Raw genomic sequence first — 23,787 nt, forward strand, 5'->3', positions numbered from 1 at the left:
AATGGAAAGAAAGATGATGAGAGAAGACTGGAGGAGATGGCATAGTAAAATTGTAAACATCGCTGCTGTTCCCTTTTGTTGTTGTCTTCCACTTGCCACATTCCCAAGCAACCTCCCGCAACCTCCCACCTCCTCCCTTTTTTTCAGTTTTGCCTAATGGTTATCATATCTCATGGAATGAACAACATCCCAATCTCTTAACTTCTTAAATTTCAGGATGTCCTCAACAGCTTTACTTTGTATTTCTCTGCTCTGTGCATGACACCCCGCCCTTACCCAAAATATGATTGACATTTGGGCACAGGGCTGATTTTCATAGAAGATGAACCCATCAAAAGGTCAACTCTGAAAAATACACGATCTCCTGGACCATTACACCATCTTCAAACCTTGGTCACGGTCACTGGGAGGTTAAATTACTGGCACAACTGAGCGAACATCCAGGCCATTGGAGGTAGGCAAGGGGCAGAGTGCAGGGAGATCCAGGGACACACTTCCATGGAGGTTGTTCAGTGTATTAAATAACAATTGCAACCTTAAACCTACCTTCATCTAAATCAAACAAGCTGAAGATAAAATTCACTGCAGCAAGCAATGCATGACAGCATATATTTCCAGAGTAAAACCACTGCATCGAGGAATGTAAATATTTTTACTTTTTTTTTTTTAAATGTTTAAGTCAATGCTAAAGTAATACATGCCATAGACAGTTAAATGATTCATTTTGATTTGAGTAACTGAGATATTTTCTTTGAGACAGGGATGCCATTCACAGCTGAAAGGAGAAATTGTAAGGCTCCCTCGATTGTTTGCACTGGCTTTGTCACACAACTGAAAACATCTTTTCCCATTATTCTCTGACATATAAGCAAAATACATTTGTTTTAATTACCCAGGCATTACACATCAACTTTCCACCGACTGTATTGCAAAGGGAAACAGCTTGGATCCTGCCAGTTTTCAGTGCACAGAATTTCACTGGGAAACAGCTCAGTGCATGCACTTGGTGACATCACACAGACAAATTAGCTGTGCAGATTATTGTTTTAATCCAGCAACATATCCAGCACACAGAACAGTGCTACTGGCTGGTCATACGGTGTTAACATATCACTTCTTTTTGAGTTATTAGGTTGCTTTAAGGACAGCTAAAAATACTTTCTCAAATTTGGCTGAAATTTCTGGCACATTTAGCACTGCTAGTTATTGTCACATGAATGCTACATGTCAAACACAGATAGCTGTGGTGAGCAAAACCAGTAAAAGACTGACCATCCTGTTTTATAGTGCCCTTACACGATGATCACAGAGACCCACTGGAACTAACTTGGTCCCTTAAAAATAATGGCTTCTGACTTACCGTTTTAGTTTGTTACTGAAGAAAAAAAAAAAAAAAGATTACCTTCTTCCTTTCTTTTCTTTGCTTCTTCTTCACTTCTCTCTTTAGCCTTTAATGCTTCATCTGCTTTAGCTAAAAAAAAAAAAAGTATAACAACAGGTTTAATAATTAGTTAATTCATCTCATCAAACAACATTTCTTAGAGGGTTAAACCCAAATTCAGTTTTGCAGGTCCCACAATGAAGTCAATGTGCATGAAAGAACAGAATTTGGTTCTTAATGTATTTTCCTTCCAGATATTACTACAATTACAACAGTTCAAATGGGTAATTCTTGCAGGCACTGTTAGTTCAACACAAACTCTGTGTGCATTTTTTGTAAGCAAAACTCTCAAGAATTTTTTCGTAAATACAAATGTCCTCACCCTGCCTGCCCCAAACCCAACTCTAAAGAAACAAATGCGGTGCATTTTAAAAAAGATTTGCTACCATAGTGAGTAATCCATAAGACCTCTTTTAAGGATGAAACAGAAACAAAACAGTATTTTCAGGGATGCAGGGTTGCAGATAGCATTTAAAACAGGAGCCAAACGCCTATTACTTAGCATTAAATGAGGTAGTATACAATTTTCTCTTCACCGCAAATCATAGCAGCAGTACTTTATTCATGTTATGACAGTATTCTTGAAAAAGAATCTTTTTCCCTCTAGAAACCTCTTCCCTTATTACTTAATTATCTACTAGTTGCTCAACTGCAGGGGTTTTCAAACACTTTACTACAGATGTTAAAGAAGATTAAAAATATACAGCACAGTAACAAGGGACTATCAATATACTCTGTAAATTAATTAAATTTCTGTTCTAGCACATCATTTATTCCAAAGCATTAACGTCTCAAAGGAGCCATTCTCTTTTATTGCCATCTCACTGCCTGATGAGTGAACTAAGTGAGAATAAGTCTCTAATAGCATTATACTTGATGAAATATTAAGTTTTAAAAAGTATCACCATGTCAAAGAGAAAAGAGCCAAAAAGAAACAGAATTCAGAATTTAGAGCAGGCCTTCTTCTGGAATAAAATCACTGTAAATTGTGGCATAAACAGCAAACGCGTATTCGGTTTTGCCAATACTTAGTAATGCCACCTCCAAGCTCAACCCATCATTTATGAACACGAACTTCAGTTCCAGAGCAGGGGATGCAGCAAATGACCACCACATGACTGGGTCTTCCAGCCCCCGATGTCTTTTTGCAGCCAGTAGCTGCACCTTCTTCAAATATACAACTTAAACAGTGGTGTTACCAAACGATCAAGTAATTACGCAGACATCTGTTTCCATTTACATGCTTTTATACATATTTAGACTACGTTTAAAGTCATGAAATATTAAAACTTTTCTGCCAGTGAGGATCATTACAAGGATCTATTAAATTAGATAATAAAAACAAACTGCTAGTAACTCTAAAGACTTTTACTTCATTTACACTTTATTCTCCGTGGTAAAAGGACACGGATAATAGAAATTCCATTTAAATTCAATTTTGGTTATATGTGTAATTGTAGATATACCCCTTGAGTCATGTAAAATGCTCAGCTTATGTTTCTTTCAAATTATCCCGCTCAGATTCACATTCTACTCCTTACAACTGTCTTCAATATGTATTAGCAGAGCTCATTAGGCTGAAATTTAATAATGCAAACATCAGGTGGATTTCAAGAACCTCCATTATCAACACAAGATGGATTGCTTATATAGCTCTTGGGCCAACTGGGCACAATTTAGATTCAATAAACTACCATGCCTAAATTTGATTTATCTATTCCACTATGCTACTTTGTTCTTCCTTACTGATTTGTTGCAGCACAGGAACAATTCATTGGATACCTCAATGGCTATCCGAGGCAGAAATATTAAGACTCGCATGAAAGATGTTCCTGGTCTTTGACTGAATTTCTGTGCTGTACGTGTTAACTAGAAATCGCTGATTTCCGACCATCGTAGCTGTAGTTAAAGCTTCAGCTAGCAGAAATAGCGATGTCCTTTCATGTCTTGCTTAATTATACGGACAACGGAGTAATTTAGAAAGCATCATGAGGACAATTCTCTATGCAAAATCGCTCATTAACAACAATTTAACTTAGCCCATAGATCTGCAGAGCAGTAAGTCGCTGAGGTTATAGGGCACCGTCCATTACAACCACCAGCAGGCACTGAAGCCATTTGTTTCCTTAAGAATTTGATGCTAACGATTCGCTTAAAATACTTCAAATCCTCTGTCGTTATTCACTTACCAAGCATCATTAGAAACTCCGATTTATTTTGATCAAATCAAGTTGCCATTACACACCGTTAAAAGATCCTTACGACTCACTCCAAAAGGCAATGCACCCTCTCTGGCCTGCGGAGTGCTGTTTCAGGGCGCTCAGGCCCGACATGCTGGCCACTGACACAGCACTTACAGGACCCCGTATTTGGAAGAGAAATCGTTTCTGCTGCACTGCACTTCCCTTAAACCGGAGGAGGAGTGACAGCTGCTCATCACCCAGAGCAGATCAAAGAAGTCACTTCAGCAAAAGTCTGTTTTTAATTGATCCAGGTAGCTGGAGTGCTGAGACTGCTCCTGAAACTGGGCTTCCTGCATGGATAAACAGCTAGCATGACAAAACTCCGGCTGCTTACAAAGCTTTCTAAAATATAAAATAAATAAATAAAGAGGTGCTTGAGCTTGCAGCATTTAAGAGCTTGTCCAGCCCCAGATAAAATTACACTTCTATTGATTTTTTTTTCTCTGAAGGATGGCAAAATGACACACGGAAGATGTTTAGGATGTTTGCCTACACTAAAATAATGAAGTTGTGACATGCAGATGTTTGCTGGAAGCGACTGGGCTGTTAATACAAGTACAACAAGGTGAAAGCCAAATTTAGGAACTTCCAGGTGCCCCTGCTAGCAGGGCTTGCTCCGTGCTGGTTGCAGTCAGTGGTTCATCGTGCTGCATGCAGCACAAAGGACAACAACACAAATCCCTTCCATGGAACAGAAACCACGAGCAGAGAGCATGGCCAAGCCCCACACCCCAATAAACGGGATGCAGAAGTGGAACAGCACTGCTCGGTCACACCAAAGGCTGTAACGCTTACAGAAAGCAAAGTTTACAGGAAGTACCTTCTCGGTTATTAAAAGCATTTTGGAGATGAGACAAGACGCCAGAGTGAAATACAAGAACAAGGATGGCTAATTTGAGATCCACAGAGATCCACGGGCCATAACATCAGTTGGTGTAAATCAGCATAGCTTTACCAATTACATCTGAAGATCCCAGGAGTTATCCCCCACTCAGTGTTACCGATATTTAGTGGAATTTTTCAGGTTTATACCCACATACTCTGCCATTCAAGCAGACTGTAATTGCTTATGTACCAAACATTCACTCACAAAGAATTTCAGGCTCTTGCCCATTTTCCAAGCTCTATATACCTGCAGAGATTTTCCTTTTTACTTTTGTCTTCTTTACTAATTACATATATCCAGAATCCTCTTCCCTCCAAACCTTTATAAAAAAAGAAATGCAGTCTTCCCAGAGCACTGCTCAATACTGAAATACTTCAGAAACTCAATAAAAATATTTTCAATAAAGTGCAAGTGTTTAATAATCTGTCTCTATTAAATCATATGCTTTCTGTGCTCCTCTAACTTGATCAATTTTTCTGGTTGCAAATAAAAAACACGAGAGGATAAGAAACAGAGAGAAAAGAATGAACAGCCCTTTTGTTTCTGAAAAATATCTCAAACTAGAAGCCTTAAAGATGTTTTTATTTTCTTACCAAGAAGTCTGACTGCTGTATTTAATATTTACCACTTACCCCACTACTGGTGCCAATCACCACCAGCGTTATCTGTTGGTGTGCTCCACTCAGAGCTGCCCAAAATCAACCACACTTCCTCTGTAACTACTTAACTTCATTCGGCATTAATAGTTCTGCAAACAGTCATATTGATAATAGTTGATGGTGAGAAAATGAAGACACCGGCCATGGCACAGCAGTTCCTGACACTGCCAGAGTGCTGGAGCCCCGCAGGCGCCCAGGAAGCCCCCGAAGCCCCTGAGGTCCAACTTCAGGGTTGTTGCCTGAGTTCCACAGCACGGCTGGGAAGAAATTATTTGTCCAGCCAGCGAAGATCAGGGCCATCCCACACGTAACAGACACGTTCAGCTTGACTCTAGTTCCTCCCACCAAAAGGCCTTGCTACGCTGATCAAAGGATGGTCACTGTGTGCCCGGCAACTTTCTGGGTGGACTGAAAAGCCACCTTTATGAACAGGAGCAACAGTGCTTCTTCTACTCCCTTTAACACTGAAATTATCACGCTTAAAAAAAGAAAACAAACACAGAAATGAGACAAATGATTTTAAAATGCCCAGCTTAATGGCAGTGTGCAAACCAAAACCAAAGTCCCACCGGCAAACACAAATTGGTTCATCAATCACTTGAACACATCCCCAGGTGCAAAAGAAGCAGGCACAGCCAAAATTTGGGGATGGGGCAGCTGTCCCCATCCAGCTCTCCCCACCCAGAGCACGGTGTTGGTGCTCGAGGGGGCTGTGTGAGGGCTGAGGTGATGGGAGCTGCCTCATGAAGGGCAGCCCGGCCTAGCGGGCATCACGCGTGTGAGGAGAGGCATGGGCAGGAGCAGGCCCGTGAGCGCCTAGGCCCGGTGTTGTCAGAGCTCTGCCTTCTGCTTTGTGAGCTTTTATGGCAGAATTCTGCCAGAATCCTGAAAAGCATTGCTGTAGCCATGGTCTGTGCCTAACACATAGCTCAAACAGCTACCTTGCACAGCAACGTGGCCTCAAGCTTTTGCCCTGCTTAACACTACATAGAAAATAGAAACACTAAGGTATATTAAAATATTTCTCTCGGTATTGGACAAAAAGCATCATTTTACACTGTTAAACTACAACACTTTAACCCTATTAACTTTACATTTTCTTTGTTGGTCATTTAGCCCTTTTAGTTCTTGGTCTTCCCAACCAGTTCACGGGGCACTGGGAGCCACTGGCCACCGTTGGCTGACCGTGACGATGTACAAAAACGCCCTGCAAAAATCAATAGGTTTGCATTAAAATATGCTGTCTTACGGCATGACATTATGCTAACAGGAAATGTTGGAACAAGCTCTTCGGAGACTACAGCTGATAAAACAAAAAAAAGCAAGCAGCTTTTCCAGGAAAAGAAAAAACAGAAAACAAATGGTCTTCACAAATAAATCATCTTCTAAATAGCACAAACGATGTGCATCAGCATGTCTCCGTTTGAGAGCGGCTACCACTAGTGTTTGTCGATGCTGCTGCAAAGACTCCACGCATGGAGAGCATCGTTACTGCAACAATTAGCTCTACCAGAAGCCTCTCATACGCCACAGATAGAAGACAAAATACTACAGTCTATGTATAATGTTAATTGCTCTTAATTATTCAATATAAGAAAACAAAAACGAACTTCAATTTAGAATTGCAGCAGCTTCTCTTCAAGTGTTTTGCAATAGAGCGAAAGATTGTGATCTTCCCTGTGCTTTCACTATCAATTGCTGAGAACAGCAGCGCTCACCTGGGTTCCTGGCTGCCTGCAGGTGACCACGGACCTGCTCACTGCCTGCAGGGACCATTTACAAGCAGCTACTGCAGATACAGCCCTGCGTCCTCTGCGAGCATGTATCAAGAGCTGCCACCTACATGGGGGGAGCACAGGAGTAACTCACCCCCTCGCTAATAAGGAGAAAGCCCATTTGAGGTTATTTATATTCAATGGATTTATGTTTTTCTCCTCTTTCAGTTGAAATGCTTGCATCTCCTCACACGAGCCCTGCTGACCGTGGCCCAGTCGTGCTCCGCGTGGCTGCGCTCCAGCCCTGGTGGAAGCCAGAGCTGCAGCGGATGCGATGGATGCGGTCGGTGCCAGGGCAGGGCTGTGTGGCACCCTCACCTACCAGTGCTGCTGCCAACTGCGGCTCCCAAAACCCCTCCTGCGGCAGGCAGGGCGAGTGAATCATGGAGGAAGGCGAATTTTAAGAACAGCTGCACTGGGAAGCCCAAAATGTTGTCACAAAGCCCGCAGCGCACAAGCGCAGAAGCCCCTGGCAGCGAGCAGGCAGTCATCACGTCACTGGTTTCACTTACAAAAAGCAAAAGAATTAAAAATAAAAATGGCTGTTGTGAGAACACTCATCAACTGCAAAGCACAAGTCTTTGGAAAAAAATAATTCAGCATAACTGTGAACTTTCCAACTCCTCAAACATTTAAGAATCCACACCGTACAATTCAAGACTTATTTGGGAGAAGAAAAGCAGGCAAACTCAGAAAAGACACAAGGACTTTGCTTCTAAAATGTAGCCAAGCAGCCCACGATGATAATCAGAAAGGTTTTAACCTTTTTTTTTAAACACAAACATTTTTGCACTCATAAAATATTCAGTCAGCTCACATATAAAAATACAACTATAATCCATTATTAATTTACAAGGCCGTATTTAATTTACATGCCATTTTTCTCTAGCATATTACATTTATCAAGGTTTGTAGGAACGCTCTCTGCTGAATATTCATATAGTGGCAAGTGAAGTTATCTATTATACATCCAAAAACTCCACCACCAATTCCAAACAACCGCTCTCTTCTAGGCAGGAGCAGCCTCTGGTAGCTGTTGGTTCACAGACAGAGGTGACAACACTGCACACATTTTATTGTCCCAGGTCTGTGCCCTTTCCTCTACCTTGCTGTGGTTTTGCAGCCCCTTGCCCAGCTCCCTGTGGCCAGGAGCCCACCGAACCCACCACATTGCTCCATCTTGTGCTGTCATGCTGGGAGAGCTCGAGAAGTGACTGCCACTGCTGGCCCACGCATGGCACGTAGCCCAATTACAGCACTGACTAATTACAGCTATCAGAGACACACCTAGCAATGTACCTGGTATATGTACCGCTGATGGTGGGTATAACCAACTGGGTCGTGAAGGTACAGACCCTTTAGCAGTGCCCAGGCAATTTCTTTTTTCTTTTTTTCACTGTAATGGTCTTCAAAATGCCGCTCGCTGCTGGACGGAAGCTGCGTGGGGCTTGAGAAAGCGCAAGGGAAAAGAGGGAATTTCTGAAATTGGGTACTGCAAAGCAGCCCAAGTTACTCCTAAGTCAAAGCGGGTTAAATATTAAACAAACTTCTCCAGAGCGAGGGGAGCACATCCATCCTTGTCCAGGGTATTAGCATTCCGGTCATAAATCTGCGAGGAAAAAAAATACGCCGAAAAGGGACAATGGATGCTGGGAAGCGAGAGGGAAAAACTGACAGATAAAATTCAGCAACGGCAACCAGGCCAGCCTCCCCAAAGGCTTCCCATATCCCGGTTACTGCCTACTGTATTAAGACTGCCTTTCTCATCACTTAATGCTTATTTTCATCACTTTGCTTAAAATATTGATAATCAATTAGGGCTACGTCTGTTTTGCCACAGAATCTGTGTCACAGTCTATCAGACTGTCAGGGCCAATTCAATCCTCATTCAAAGTTAATTTTTTCTTCATAAATCTGCCTTTGGAGGAGTCATTAGGCGCAGAACATAGCCCGAGGTGCAATCACCTATTCTCTTTCATTAGCGGCAGGCAGGGAAGGTGAGGGAGATTATTAGAACTTTGGAATGATCACAAAGCAGCGTGCTGCCTGTCAGATCCCCCCAACATTTAATTCATCTCGCCAACTCGCCAGCGCGCTCTGCCAACAGTTTTAAATGGACATTATTCATGAACATCTGTGACATGCTGAATATTCCGGACCAGGAGTGATGAAAAAGCAGTGCCCCTTTTGACTTTAAAATTAATTCTATGGTCAAAACAATTAAGAATATAACAAACATGTTTTGTGATGTTATCTTTAGTCTTCCGCGATAGCCCCTAAAAAAGCCATTCTTTCAGAAATGCAGGCATTTGAGCGTAAATGTGCAAAGTCCAAGTGGAGCAGGACAGCATTTTATGGCACCGAAGACTGACGTGCCTTTCCTTTACTATGGAAATAACATTTCTCTCTTTTTTTTTTTTTTAAAGCAATTATGGAATTAACTAGCTTCAGTCTCTGTTTTGCTGATATGTTTCTAAAATGCAGCCAAATGAAATGACACATTGGATTTTAATAAGATGCCACATTAAATTACAGCACACTTTCCTCACAGTGGACAATCAGCTCCGTGTGTGAAACAGATTTCCAAAATCAAATATATTTATGGCTTCTCCTCTAGTTAATCTGAGCACACGATGGCCACGGTAACGTTTTTCAGGTAGGAATGGCAGAAGTGCTGGTACAAAAGACTGGCATTCGGAGGAATTAAATAAAACCCCAGAGCGTCTATGTAGTATTCCCTAATACATGCAAGGTTTTTAGGATGGAGATACTTTAAGAAAAAGTAATTTCCATCTAATGGAATAACACCAAGTAGAACTTCATTATGACAGTAAAGAGAATGGTAGATTTTTATTTTTTTTTTCTGCTACTAGGAACATGGTGTTACCACGAGCAAGCTCCTCACAGCCCCCATCATTTCAACCCCCAAATATTCTTGTTTTCCTGCAGCAAAATTAAGGGCCGGATCCGTAGCAAATTCAAGCTGGCACAACTCCATTGACTTCAGTACAACTGAGGAAATTTACTCCAGCTGAGGATCTGGCACGAGGCATTTAGGATAATAATAATAAAGAAGACTTAATAAGCAGATCTTGGCTAGGTGCATTCATCTATTATTTAGTGCATTTCTAATTTCTTTCTTTCTCACACACCGTTTCCCACACACACGTCTGATAAAAGAAATCAACTGAAATATGTTTTAACACTGAGGATTAATTGGCTTAAATTGCTTCCGTGGCTGCTGCCTCGTTGCACTGAATGCTATTAAATATTGCAAAGATTTGCTTCCATCTCAGAAAAAGCTCCGTGTTACCAACTTCGACATTTTGTAGGCAACTATTATTTCACCTAAGACCCACACCCCCCAAGCTGCAGCTGAGCTCGGGAAGATACCATAATTGGATGCAATTCTCATCTGGTATTTATTCTCAGAGAGAGAAGTATTTCTTAGAATAATGCAATAATTTCAACAGAAACGTTTAAATGGCATCTTCACCCGAGTTGCTTTCTTTTGGGGGAAGAGGTCAGGAAGAAAATGGGAGAACTTGGCAAAGAGAAACAAACATGGTCTGGAGATTAAAATTCCCCTAATTGATCGAGCTAAAAAGGACAGTAAATTTGGGGAGAGCAAAAATAAATTCCACACATAAAAATCCATGGAGCAAAGGATGCTTCTTTGTGATGCCCTTCAGGAATATTTTTTCAGTTCAACTGGAGAGCTGAGGAGCGATCAATATGACCACCAAATTTTGACTCCATTTATTTAAATTGTCCTTAGAACAGTATTTGGAATAAAGCTTCTCTTCCCCTCGTACACAGCAGCTGGAGAAATGAGAACAATGGAGGGTTTCCTACAGAAACGACTGCAACGGAGCAGCTGAGCATGTGAAAGGAGGGATTTTTTTGTGTAAATTCTTCAGACAGCTTCAAAATTGTCTGAATTTCTGCACTTTGGCTGTCACGGCAGCACAGAGAGCTCTCCTGCCTGTGCCTTACTCTCCAGGAGCTTCCTTGAGCTGCAGATGCTGGTGGAGGAGCAGGGCCAGGGGCTGCCCAACCCCTGCTGTGGCCTGGGGAGCACCGGCACCCCTCATCCACGGGCAGGAGGGAAGAGGAGGTCCCCAGGGTGCTGCAAGCAGGGGACAGGGCTGTCCCTTCATAGGGAAGGCCACGAGGTGGCCCTCCTCCTGAGGGACAAAGGTCCCAGCCCAAGCCGCAAACGCCATGGTCGAAACCAGACAATTTGCTTAGAAATCACCTTGGCCACTGTAATTACATTCTATACGGCCAAATTACACTTACAGTGAAATGGCAGCTTCTATCCAACATGAAAATTTACATTTTCAGTTTTTCCTTCTTTCCAGCCAGGTTGCAGGGCACAGTTTTAGCAACTTCACTCCTCCAGGCCCAGCACAGCACCGCTGCTCTCGCGCCCTCCAGTTCTTTCACCAAGACCTTACACAATCTGCATGTCTAATCGACACGAATTCCTGTCTCTTAGAAATAGAAAAAACACCAATGAGTGCATTTTTGAAGTGTCATCATGCAAAGTACAACCCATGTTGGCACAGGGCTGAGGCTTGCTAATATTTTTGCTGCTTGGATTTCAACAGACGGGATCCTCGGGGCTTTCTTTCTAATATCTAAAATGAAAAATACACTTCTTGTACACTCACGGAAAATATACTTCCTGTGTTGATCACAGATCTGAGGGAGGTCTAAGTGACTAATTTGCCACCTGATCAACCTTCGTCTGAAGTGAGACCTGCAGAAACTACGAGCAATCAAAGGTGAAAAAGGCCATAAAAATACAAACAAGCTAAATGGAAGAGTTCACGTGCAATCAATATGGTTGAAAACAAACTTACAATCTTTTAAATTCAATTGCAGCTATAGAACAGAATATAAAGGAGTTACCTTGAAAAGAGAGAAAGAAAAGAAATCAACGTGGTTTTACTTAAATTATATGCTCTTGTGAAAATAACATTTCTGTGTTATACATAATACCAAATAAATTAATACCTGTTATTTGGAGGAGAACTTTGAAAAACAGATGCAAAAATACTGAACACAATTATTATTTGCAAAAAGTGGCCCTTTATGGAAATTTATGGAAATCTGTCAGCTTGCTACCTCACAGAAGAAACCAACAATGAAAGAAAGATAAATAAATCACTTATTTAAAACAAAAAAATCAGGATTTTTATATAAAACCAGGATTTTTTTTTATAAAACTCTATTTATAAAAGTGCAAGAACTTCTTTTCCGTAATAAAACGCAAGCCAAGTGAGACCTCTGAAAGCTGTAATTTTAAATTACAAATGGCTATGGAGCATACATACACAAAGCTGTTATCCTCTAACTCCTGTCGCTGACAGACGGATTCTTTTAACGTCTGGGTAAATCGTGAGTCACTGCTGAATGGTCTGATTTAAAAATAAACTTTGTGGGATTCCTCTAAAATTAATTAAATAACAAAAGGTAGCAAGACTGCAAAACATACGTCTGGAAGCCCACGGCTAAGATACAGAAGATGCCTACAGTCTTGCTGCAACAAATGCTTCCAACAGCATCACACACATTATGGCAGATCCGTTCAGGTTTGTTTGTTTTTTCCTTCCTGACTGCAGTGCAACTAGGAATGAGCCCTTTCTTTTGAGAATATAAAGTCTCTTTCATTCAAACTGGCCATAATTGTGCATCTGCTTCTGAGCTGAGAGGGAGTCACGAAAAGCATTGAAACCCGAAGCCAAAGGGTATTACTCTTCAAGTTGCCCAGCAGAGGCCCAGGAATTACTCATCACTTTCAAAATACACAAACTTGCAGCTGGCAGCAGCTCGAGGGTTGTTAGGACAACTTCAGAGGAGCAAATCGAGACCTTGGCAAGAGGAGCGGGTTCAGCACCACGCACGACGCCTGTTGCACGGCAGGCTCCCCTCCCAAGGCCGGCTCTGCAGCTCCACGCGCTTCCCTCGTCCTCCCAAGGAGCTTTCATCCATGAGGGCACCTGCCAGCTGCTCAGGCCCAGTTCCCTGCTGTGTCTGCATGAGAAATTGCCCTCAGGTATTAACCACATACCCATACAATGCAAGTCTAACAGCTAATCCCTATCATTCCACCAATAAATGATGCTACTTTGAAAAATATATTAGTTTGCTTAAAATGTAAACACTCGTAAAAATATTTAAATCATTCCTGGGGAAAAATAATCCACCACCACCAAACCTGGCAAAGCATTTCCAGCACAACCGTAACTTCAGCCTGTATATTGAGAATGACAGTTGGCTTTTCTTTCTGGGGTTAATAGCAGAATTTAGCCTGACAGCTTGTCAGCAAACTTGAAAAATTCTGTCACAAAACTTAGATTCAAAATGAGCCCTTCTTTCATCTGCCAATTTTAAAATGTCAGGAATCGCCGCGTTAAGTGAAAATCAAGTGGATGACAACTAATCTGGCTATCAAAAGGAAGTAATAAACCACGGAGTACCTCTAGCTGATTACGAGGAACAACACTGAGAAAAGCCCAAGCAGCGCAGGGTACCTTGTAGGGACCGAGGATTTTCATCTCATGCTTTCAAACCAAATAAAAACGTAATGAATAAAAATGGGTAAGTGGCTCCTGCGAGCAACGCTGTCGTCAGACCCGTCTTTACAACGGTTGTAAAAATTCATTCTGGCTTGACAGCTTCATACAAGGTCTCACAGGAACTTCTGAAAATAAACCATTATATGTGATTGAGGGGATGCCTAAGACAGAGAAGTACAACTGCACATTTTGTGTATGTTACCACAGCAAACCCAACTTTTCTCCTGGTTCACGCCAGCACAGCAAAAAACAGATCTGAAATAGGATCAAACAGCTGGTGACAACTCCTGTTTATAAGTTGTGCATAAAGTATCCCATGTGTGAGCATGTGGGTACAAGGTTCTCACCCATACCCGTACCTGTGGCCATAAGAAGCACAAACCCTCTGCCCTATAAGCGACGTGATGAAGAAGAGGTGTTCCCTGCATGGAACTAAGCCTTCTTCCTCCCGTCTCTTCTCAGACCTCCTGCCTGCCTGTCTCTCTCAACAGCACCACTTACTAACAGAAGGGACACCTTGGATTTCCCTCTCTACCAAAGAACAAGACTACTAAGACTCAAATGCAGACACGTGTATATATCGGGGCTGGGAGTTGGACTCGGTCCTTGTGGGTCCCTTCCAACTCGGATATTCTGTGATCCATGACTCTGTGCCGTATCTCAAAGGCTGCTGATGTACAGACATACAGCTTGCACATAGCATGCAAACATACAGCTTTCTCCCTCGCACAAAGATCCAAGCCTTAGGATCCCTTGTAAAATTCATATTCATTTAAACACCCTGCATTTACCATCATTATTTGTCACTTATACAGCACCTTTTCTGAAGGCACAGGCAGAAAGGACACCGCTAAAGCTAACCTAAGCTAGCTTTAGGGAGCCTTTAGTGAGCCCAACCAGTCTCACCCCTCGTACCCACCTCCTTGTGCTCATCCAGTGCCAAGGCACTGCGTGGCCCCGTCACTGCCTCGTGGTTCCCAGCCTGACATTTGGAGATGGTGAGCACGGAGCCCGGCTCGGCGTTGACTGAACTGTCCCCTGGGAAGGGTTGACATCTGGCCTGGTGTCACCGCAGGGGCACAGCTTTTAACAGGGATTTGGGCAGTGCTCTGAGAAGCTGCCTTGTAGATCTCAATCTGTCACGTACCTACAATAGGCTAAAGACGTGTCTGCACGCCCTCGGGATGCCCACCATCAGCCACCATCAGAGACGGGGACATATTTGCTTGGATCACAGAACCACAGAGCCACCTAGACTGGAAAATACCACTAAAATAATCAGTCCAACCACTAGATTTGGGCATCACGATGCAAGTTTACTTTTACCGTACTTCTGATTGAGGAGCTGTTGCTTCAAACACCTAAACAGAAATGATGTCCAAATGAAGACCCTGCTTTGTTTGACAGATTTGGGAGCTACAAGATTATTCTAAAAACCAAAGGCTGGAACAAGCAAAGATTGTTCCTCCTACAAGGAGAACACCTAGTCTGACTGACTGAATCTTTGCTCCACCAAGAATACCAGAATTTGAGCATGTGAGTAGTCCATTACACCTTACTGGGACTATTCAACTATGCTTAAAACTTAAATGCTTGAATGATCAGGAAAGTGTTAGAGAAAAACCAGGAGCATGCATTTCTCCTGAAGAAAGCTTTACAGAAAAAAGGGATGCTGTGCATATATACAGCACTGCCTAAGAAATGACTTGTACCAAACGTGGCCATATCAAATTGAATTAAATTCTAAGCACAAAATTACAGTTGTAATGACACTTTCATAAGTACAATGCAACACAAACTTGATAACAAATGGGGTACAATGGATATACAAACAATGTTGCATTAACTAGGAAGCGTTTTAGAGATCTTCTGAAGAAAGAGGGACCTTCCTTCACCCTGCTCATGACAACTCTCCATTTTTACCATGATGTTAATGAAAAATCTTTGTGAAGCAATGAAAAACAAAAGGATCAAAAATGTGTTTTCTCGAATGGAAGACGCAAACAACTCTTCCGAGGAAATAAACAACTTTTTTTACAAGGAAATCAAAAGCTTGGAACCTACTACAAGCCAGCAAACACCAAGACATCAAGAAAGTGTCCTTGAGAATCATCACCAAAGAGTGGCAATGTGAAGCGTGCCCAGGGATAGGGAACAGCGCACCTGAGAGTCAGGAAATGAGGAGGTGGAAAGCTTCCGGGGCCAGGCACAGAAAACTCCCAGGATTTACTGTGCTTTAACTGCAAAATCATAAGACAGGCATCCAAAAGAATTTGACATCTGGCACCAAAAGGGGGAGTGTGTGTCAAGGAAAGATTTGTGTGAAAGACTTATTGCTGATGCCAACACACACTCAATTACACTCCTGATAGCCTTGAAAGCCGGGTGCACAAAGCCCGGCAAACTCGTGCTTCTGCACCGGAGTACAGCTCTCATTTGGATAGAAAAAAAATTATGGGAAACTACACATTCTCAGCTTGTATCGTTAACTACTATAATCACTTACTGTACACAGCCTTATTAAATATTCCCGCAGGATAAAAGGGGTAAATATATTGCTTAAAAATGCTGTGGCTGACTGTAAAATTTCATTCCAGATTAACTGATGAAGATGAAGAAATGCTGCTGAAAACAAACAATTTATCTTCACTACGCACAGCAGATTGCTCCTGGAATTATGCCAGGGGCTGTGCAGGTTTGAATTCAATAGCTGCATTAAAAGAAAACTACACCCATCCTACACACCGCTCTGAGCACCACCGAGTAAACTGTTTGCTGCAGCACTGTTTAAATAATTCAAAGAGGAATTTGGGGTATCAAACATCTTTCTGAAGTATTAAAAGTCTTGGGGTATTTCAAATAAATGCTTGTTTTTTAAACTTCTATTAAAATCCATTAGTGTAAATGGGAAAATAGAGAAGTCAAAGACTCAAAGCCAACAAAGGACTGATTTCCTGGAGAGGATTTAAGAAAGATTTGTCATCAGTGAGAAAGTCACCTCCAAGGGCATGCATCTTATAATATACACATGCATTTACACTTACTCATCTGCAACCTTGAGAGATTCCAACTGGCTCTCATAAGTCTGGACAGCATAATTTTAGTACAGACATGTGCATCTATATATTCGCATAGAGCTATAACAAAGCAATAAATAAGCATCCTTATTCAACACCAGAAATTCCACAGACTTTCTTCAATTAGATTTCATTTCCAGCCAGCCTTAACTTACGACTGGAGTGCTCTGCAAAGTCTGTTTTTGCAGCTTACTTCGAGTATATTTCTCCCATTATTAGAAAACATAAATAATTTGAAATATTGAAGGCTCGCTGAGTGTTTAATGGCGTAGAGCTACAACGACGAGGAGAGGGAGTGCATGTCAAAGACCTCGCTGAACTGACAGCAGCGCGCCTCTGCTGGGGCCCACCGTCCTAAACGAATGCTGTTCTGAACTTCTGGTGTCTGTACGTCCTTCGTGTAGAATCTGTTCTTTCAACTGAAGATCTGTTAATTAACTAGTGTTACCTCATGGGACTTTTTATGAAAGCTGATGAGACTGAGGCTATGTCTAGAGCAGCAAACGGTGCAGTACGAAAGAGAAAATCTGGAAGCAAAGAGGCCCAGGCCCTCTCAACCAGCAGCCTCAACCCATGCGCTTCAAGACTAACATGAAGCATACTGAACTCAGCTAAATAGGAATGACCAGAAGAATCCCTTTAAAAGCATTTTTCTGGTGTACAGAACAACGTGAATGCACACAGCACACTTAGAAACACGCACACCCTGAGTGCTGGCTCCCCCTCAGGATGTAATCTCCAGAGCAAAGCCAACCCTCAGAGAGCGTGGCAAAAGTCAAAGGAAAGGGCATTTACTTGGGAAACTGTGCTACTGAAAATCACAACGAGGTAACGGCTTTATGGATGGAAAAGTACACAATTAGAAGTGATGCTTAGACATTTCTAGCAACCAGCAACCATCCAGCCAAGGTTGAAGAACATTAATTCCCAGAACCTTCCTCAAAAACACTTCAGTGAGGGATTTTTTGCCTTAGCTAGAGACCAAGCTCAGTAGATTAGTTTTTATTCTAAGTTAGATATGAAGTAAAATATTAAATAAAAAAAATAATGAAAAGAATGATGAAAAATTATGAGAACTGAACAATTTGGGACTGCTGAATAATTCCACAGAACATGAAGAATCCACCTGCCTCCTCCTGGTTTTAACGCCTCTTTTCTTATCCTGAGGATGGCAAATGATACTCACGTGAGATAAACGAGACTGGGAACCACAGAGAGGAATTCTGGACCCCGCCAGAGCACTGCTCAGCGTGCAGAAAGAAGCTTCTGGTGCCTCTCCTCTCATCCAGCTCTGTAGCACTGCTAGGACTATACCACAGTAATAGGCAATGTTTCTCTTCTAGATCGCATTTACATCTTCAAAAAAATCTTACCTTGTTTTCAGGATAACTTTATGACTGTTCTTTTTTTGAGATATCATTCTAAGATTATTTTAAGAAGCGGGCATACTCTGCCACCAGAGCAATAAATCTCTCTGAAAAAAATCCACATATCTGCTCTAACTCCTGTTTTCTTACAGTGCTTGATTTCAGCTCTTTTGAACAAGCTAAGATCAATAGTGACCAGAACAGATGAGTTTCCAGTCTACACGATAAAAATAGGTAGCAAAACGCTACTGGTTAAAGAAGATGTGCTGTGCATAGGTCAGCTCAAGGTCCCAGGTAAACATCTTGCTTGTGTCCTGGAGCCGTGCTTCATGCGTGCCTCCTTCTCTCCGAGGGTCCTCCAGTTCTGGTCTAAACACCGGGCCATTGCACCCTATCGATCTTCTTTAAATCTCCAGAATAATAAATTTCAAGACAACACAGCACAAGCTGACTAAAGCTCTTTAATTACATCACTGCTGAAAGGAAATCATTGATCAATGGCATTATGGGAGAATAAACTGCCCCCCAAACCAGATCAAAGTCGATGAAATAGCTGAGTAGCTACCCCATTTGGGACTCTTCCCAGATTAGTGCCCATGGACAAGCACAGAAACTATACCAACACATGCTGCTTACTGTGGTTTTGAAGCTCTCCCTGGCAGGTGTCATGCTCTAAGCATGGTTTTTGATTACTCTAATTAAATATAATATTATCAACAGATCTTCATATTGATCCCTAAACCCCCCTTCTAAATAGAAAATTAAAAGCTCTAAAGGAGGGACTTAGAGGCTAACAGGAAGTTTTAACGTTTTTAATCTTCCATCAGCTTTCTGTGTTATATTTCCTAAAAGTATTATTGATTTCTTACTACAGCAAGCACAAAAAATTAATATTTTCCTTCATTAGAGTACCATTATCTGTTATGTTACAAGCTAAATAAAATAACCATAAACAGCAGGCATTTTTTTTTTTTTACCAAGTCTAAAAAAAAAAACAAAAAAGACAAAACCAAGCTTAAATAAATAGCTAAGTCATTTTTAGATTTTAGACCTATTTTGATACAAACTTATGGTATAAGCATCATAAAATATTTATTTTGACAAAATTGCTTTTCCTCAACTACTGGCTAAAAATACTCAAATCTGAATATCTGCATATTGCGTAAACTCTCAGATATAAATTTCCTACACAAGAAGAAGGAAAATGAGAAAATACTCCTGACTCATGGTAAAAAAAGATGTGATTTTGTTTTGTTTTTCCTTTGAGTTTACAGCACCGCCTGGATGCTTGCTATTACCAGGATCAATTACACATTAATCAAATCATAAATGACTGTATAATCCCCCAACTTTGTCTTTTAAAAACTCATTTAGCGTTATCACTTCTCTCTGGCAGAAGTATGAGCAGCACTAATAGGCACGCTGTCCCCCCGTGCTACATCTCTCCTTATTCATTTCCTATTCCCTCAGGTGGTTCTCATTGCTAATGCCCAAATGGCATCAACCTGTTGTTTAGCACATCCATGAAAAGGCAAGCCTGCTGGCTAATTTACCAAGGGATTAAAGCCCTGAAACCACTTCAATCTGTTACTTTCTTTCGGTGTAAGAGCCCTGCCCATGACAGTCAGGCTCCCAAGTGAAAGGGAGAATCTCATTTTGAGAAAGAAAATTTCAAAGCGGGAGACATTTAAAGTAATGCCTGCACGTGCCAAATACATGAGGTGCAGTTGCATGTGTTTACAGCCTAAATGATAAAGAAAAAAAAAAAAAAGGGAAATATCAAGTGTTTTGATGGTGCTATGGGAGTTTTTGTGTTTAAATATGCTGATGCTGTAATCATTAACACCTGAAACTCTGGTAATTAATACAATTTTACATTAACTGCTGCTGATATCGACAGTCCTGCAAAAGTCTAGTTGCTTTATTTTTATTTTTTTAATATTCAATTCGGTATTGATCCGTGAACACGTTGTGCTTATTTCCATGCTTGTACCTTGAGGGGACAAAGGCAGAGCGCTGCTCCTCCACTCCTTTGACGGCCGTTGCTAAAGCCTGAGTCCCTACAGACATCGAGGTTGTAAAGCATTATATTGAAAACCCACAGGATTATTAAAGCAATGAAATTAATAATATGTGTCAGGCTTTGTAGGAGGGGGGCCTCAGTACCTGTGCTGGATTGTCAGCGAGGGCAGGTGCTGTCTGTCTGTCTGTCTGTCCCACAAACCAGCTCCGAGGTGGCACCTCGACCTTCCATGGGTGCACGCAGGAAACCTCTCAGGTCAGGATCCAGCCCATACCGACTCAAAATCTCTTCTGTTTTCTTCCTCTATCCTCACAAGCTTAATAAATAACAAAGCTCTAATATTTTAACACTTTAAAAAGCAGGAGCAATGATTCATAACTATTCCATAATTAAAATTTTATGGCAAATAGATACAGCCATCACTCATCCGGGCTGCGACGTCCAAAAAAAGTGAGATTTCAATTTATAAACCTATGCAGCACTGTAGCTACACTGAACAAAAACACATTTCAGGGGAGTTATTGAGCTGGAGAAAGCTAAAGTGTTGTTTTTCTTTTTTTTTTTTAAATCAAATATAGTATAGCTTATGAATTTGTTTGCAACATCGCAGCAGCTCCATATAGTGACTGATGTTTAAATTAGAAAAGGAAAAGAAATATTATCCTCTTATTCCAGCGCTGTGCTACCACTGTCAGGTGGCACCCCGGTACTTCCCAATGCCAAGAATACAGATTTTCTAGAATTACAAAATGCCAGGAAAAAAATGCACTGCGGTGCCAGGGATTTGAGAGAAAATGAAAGCCTGCAATCAGTGTTTGTAGCACATGCATATTCAGGAATATTTAACGTAAGCGCGTGGCACTCTGGATCCAATTTCAATAAATTTTATTATAGTGACAAGATGAAATTCTCCGGCTGACAATGAAAATATGGAAAGCGGTGTGGTCTTGCATGCATATACACGCCGTTATGTATTTCCCAAATTAGTACTGAGCAGATGCATCCTGGTCCTCATGAGCTCTAAGATCCATCATTTGTACAGACTTGAAAAGAAAAACTGCTCAGTACACGAATCGGAATAATCTTACCTAACGTAAACTGTTAGTTGGGTTAGAAATGTGGGTAAACGTTTGCAAATCAGTTTTACAAGTACACGTTTTCCTCATGGAGGGATCTGTAAAACCTGCTCTTTCAGCACCATCTTTCTTCGTGTGATCTTTCTGTGGTTTCCCTTCTGACTTCATTTAGTATGACATTATTTAGAAATGCCATAAACCCAACCAGTTTAAATAACTGACTGTGTTGTAGTTCGTGAAAGGACCTTTTTCCTTAATCTCACAAATATTCCACATCACCTGGGAAGTGCCTGTCTGCTGGAAGGCACCCAGCCATTGCACAAAATATTGTACTTCGAGCCCCCGCACCTCCTGCGTGGCTTTCCAGGAAGGGGGGATTTTAAAAGAGAGGCTGCCAGCTCACTGCGTGTTTCTGCACATACCCGGCTACTACACGAGAGCAACTTTCTGAGAATATTTAGGGATTCTTGTAACTCTTGGGAGCTGGCTGCCAACATTTGAGTTTATTACGCATTTGTAAGATGAAAAAATATCTCGTGACTTGCACAGAAAGGTTGCCATAAGTTTCCCAATGAAAATTTCTACTTGGAAAAAAAAAAAAAACAAACCACTGGGTTTTCACCAAAAAAAAAAAAGCTAAACATTAGACTTGCTGCTTCGACAAACTATTATTACATGCTTCACCAGTCCATTAAAGAAAGTAATTTAATCAGTTTGTATTTTCTCAGGAAAATCTCATTCAGAGAAATTTTATTGCCAGCTATCTAAATAGTAAATACTTATTATCCTCTCAAAATGAGTTTTTGCTTGCCAAGGGCAAACCCATTGCTGTTATTGTAGTGCTCTGTCAGAGAAACAAGAAGTTAAAAAGGTTATAAAGATACCATTAACGTCATGGGACTGTCTTGTCAGGACTCAAAAGTGCTTAGTAATTGAGGGTTTTATTCAAAGTGTATTAGCACCCATATAAACAGCACAGCTAATATGATGCTTTAGGCTTTATTTTGTTGCAGCCCTGCATAATCACTTACAAACAGCTGAATACTGTAAATTTATCTGCTGAAGAGCACAGCTCATTTTATCATCTGTTCCTAGGCTGAATAAAATGTCAATAAGGTACAGCTTACAGGCACAGACGAGGTGCAGCCAGCCGGGGCGACCGGGAAGGGTTGAAATGGCAACGCCTGCCCCGGCCGCAGGGAAAGGGCACGTGTGGTGGCTTTATCCACAAAAGTACCTTTGCCTCCATTAAAATGCTAGAAATAAACCCAGTCAGGGAGCCTAATAAGCCTTTGAGAACTACAGACACGCTGCAGCAGAAACGGGGAACCAACCCCAGCAGGGACAGCGCCAGGGCTGCAGATGGGCACGACCCAGGGAGAACAGAAACAACCTCAGCATCAAGTTCTGCTGGGTGCCTCCGAAACACAACTGGTCCTACCTGATGTTTTCATACTGACACGCTACTGACGAGAGACGCTGTTAAGAACCCCGCTTCCAGCGCTGCATTTTCAGTGAAGTCAGCAATTAGGCGTAGGTCCGACTATTACCAATATTCAGTGCAAGTTCTTTTTATTAAAACCTGTGACAACGTGGGCAAATACAGATGTCATATCACTGCCTTCCCCCCCGTTTCATAAATGCCCAAGAACAAGACTGCCACCCTTTAACCCGCATGGATGAGAGGTGGTGACCCTTGGGCTGTGCCCACAGCTGTGGATCCCTGGGCTTGGCCACAAAGCTCGTGCAGGAACAGTTCGGGGCCTCAAATGCCTGTTCTCTTATAGTGTAAATGTGGATAACCCTTGTTTCAATAAAGAACTGAGAAATCTGTGCCCGAACCTGCCCTCTGGGTTCTCTCGCCTTGAGCTGATGGCAGCAGAGTCCCGATTTCCCCTTGCTCGAAGAGGCCCCGGTACAAAATCAGCAACGTTTCTCAGAGAGCTCTCCCAGGGCTTAAGATCAACAGCTTACAACGCTCAAACCTTTAAGACAACACCCTGATTAAATTGTTGCAGTGGGTATTTTAACACCATAAAGGGATACACGATGGCTTAAACAAAGCAGTCTGCCCAGAAAGCTTCAATAATAAATTACACGGTAGCCATGCAGAGCAGCAATAGGAAGAGGGCTGGTGGGAAGATCTGACAGAGAAGCATATAATTTGATTGTTCAAGTTAGCTGAGTTTCAAAACGTTTTTTTTTCTGGCCAGGGTAATCAATACAAGTGATCCAGCAAAGGACACAAGTTTTCGTTCTTCTTGCCATTTAACAAAAACACCGCTTTGCCCTTTCCCATGTATCACAGTGCAATTCTTCATTAGGCTTCTGGCAACATGGCTGAAATCATTGTCTGCAAATTTAATTCAGTATGAACTTTTCTTGCTTTTGCATATTGATTCGTATTTGGAGGACTGTTAAATGAAAGCCTAGCATTTCTTTTTAGGCTACATAAGGCACGTGGGTGTATATACATAGATATGGTTTATATCTCCCCATACTCTGTTCAAGTAAAGAATAAACACCATCTTTACCATCTTCATTATTAGGCCTTTATAATTATTCACCATCTTATTATTTGGGTTTAACTGTTCTTAAAAAGCATCCAGGGCGATGCTTTAATTCACTTCTCAGTCACTTTCACGTTCTTTGG

General features: G+C 41.6%; 1 protein-coding gene across 1 annotated transcript in view; it reads right to left on the bottom strand.

Moving 5' to 3' along the window:
- The window catches only part of RSRC1 (arginine and serine rich coiled-coil 1), a 140,215-nt gene that overhangs the window by 24,368 nt on the left and 92,060 nt on the right, over positions 1–23,787 (bottom strand). The window contains exon 7 of the mRNA XM_032193104.1: positions 1,403–1,471. Within this exon, the coding sequence (XP_032048995.1) occupies positions 1,403–1,471 (69 nt within the window). The remainder of the gene's footprint in view (positions 1–1,402; positions 1,472–23,787) is intronic.

The sequence above is a fragment of the Aythya fuligula genome, chromosome 9, assembly GCF_009819795.1.
Source record: "Aythya fuligula isolate bAytFul2 chromosome 9, bAytFul2.pri, whole genome shotgun sequence".
NCBI classification, from domain to species: Eukaryota; Metazoa; Chordata; class Aves; order Anseriformes; family Anatidae; genus Aythya; species Aythya fuligula.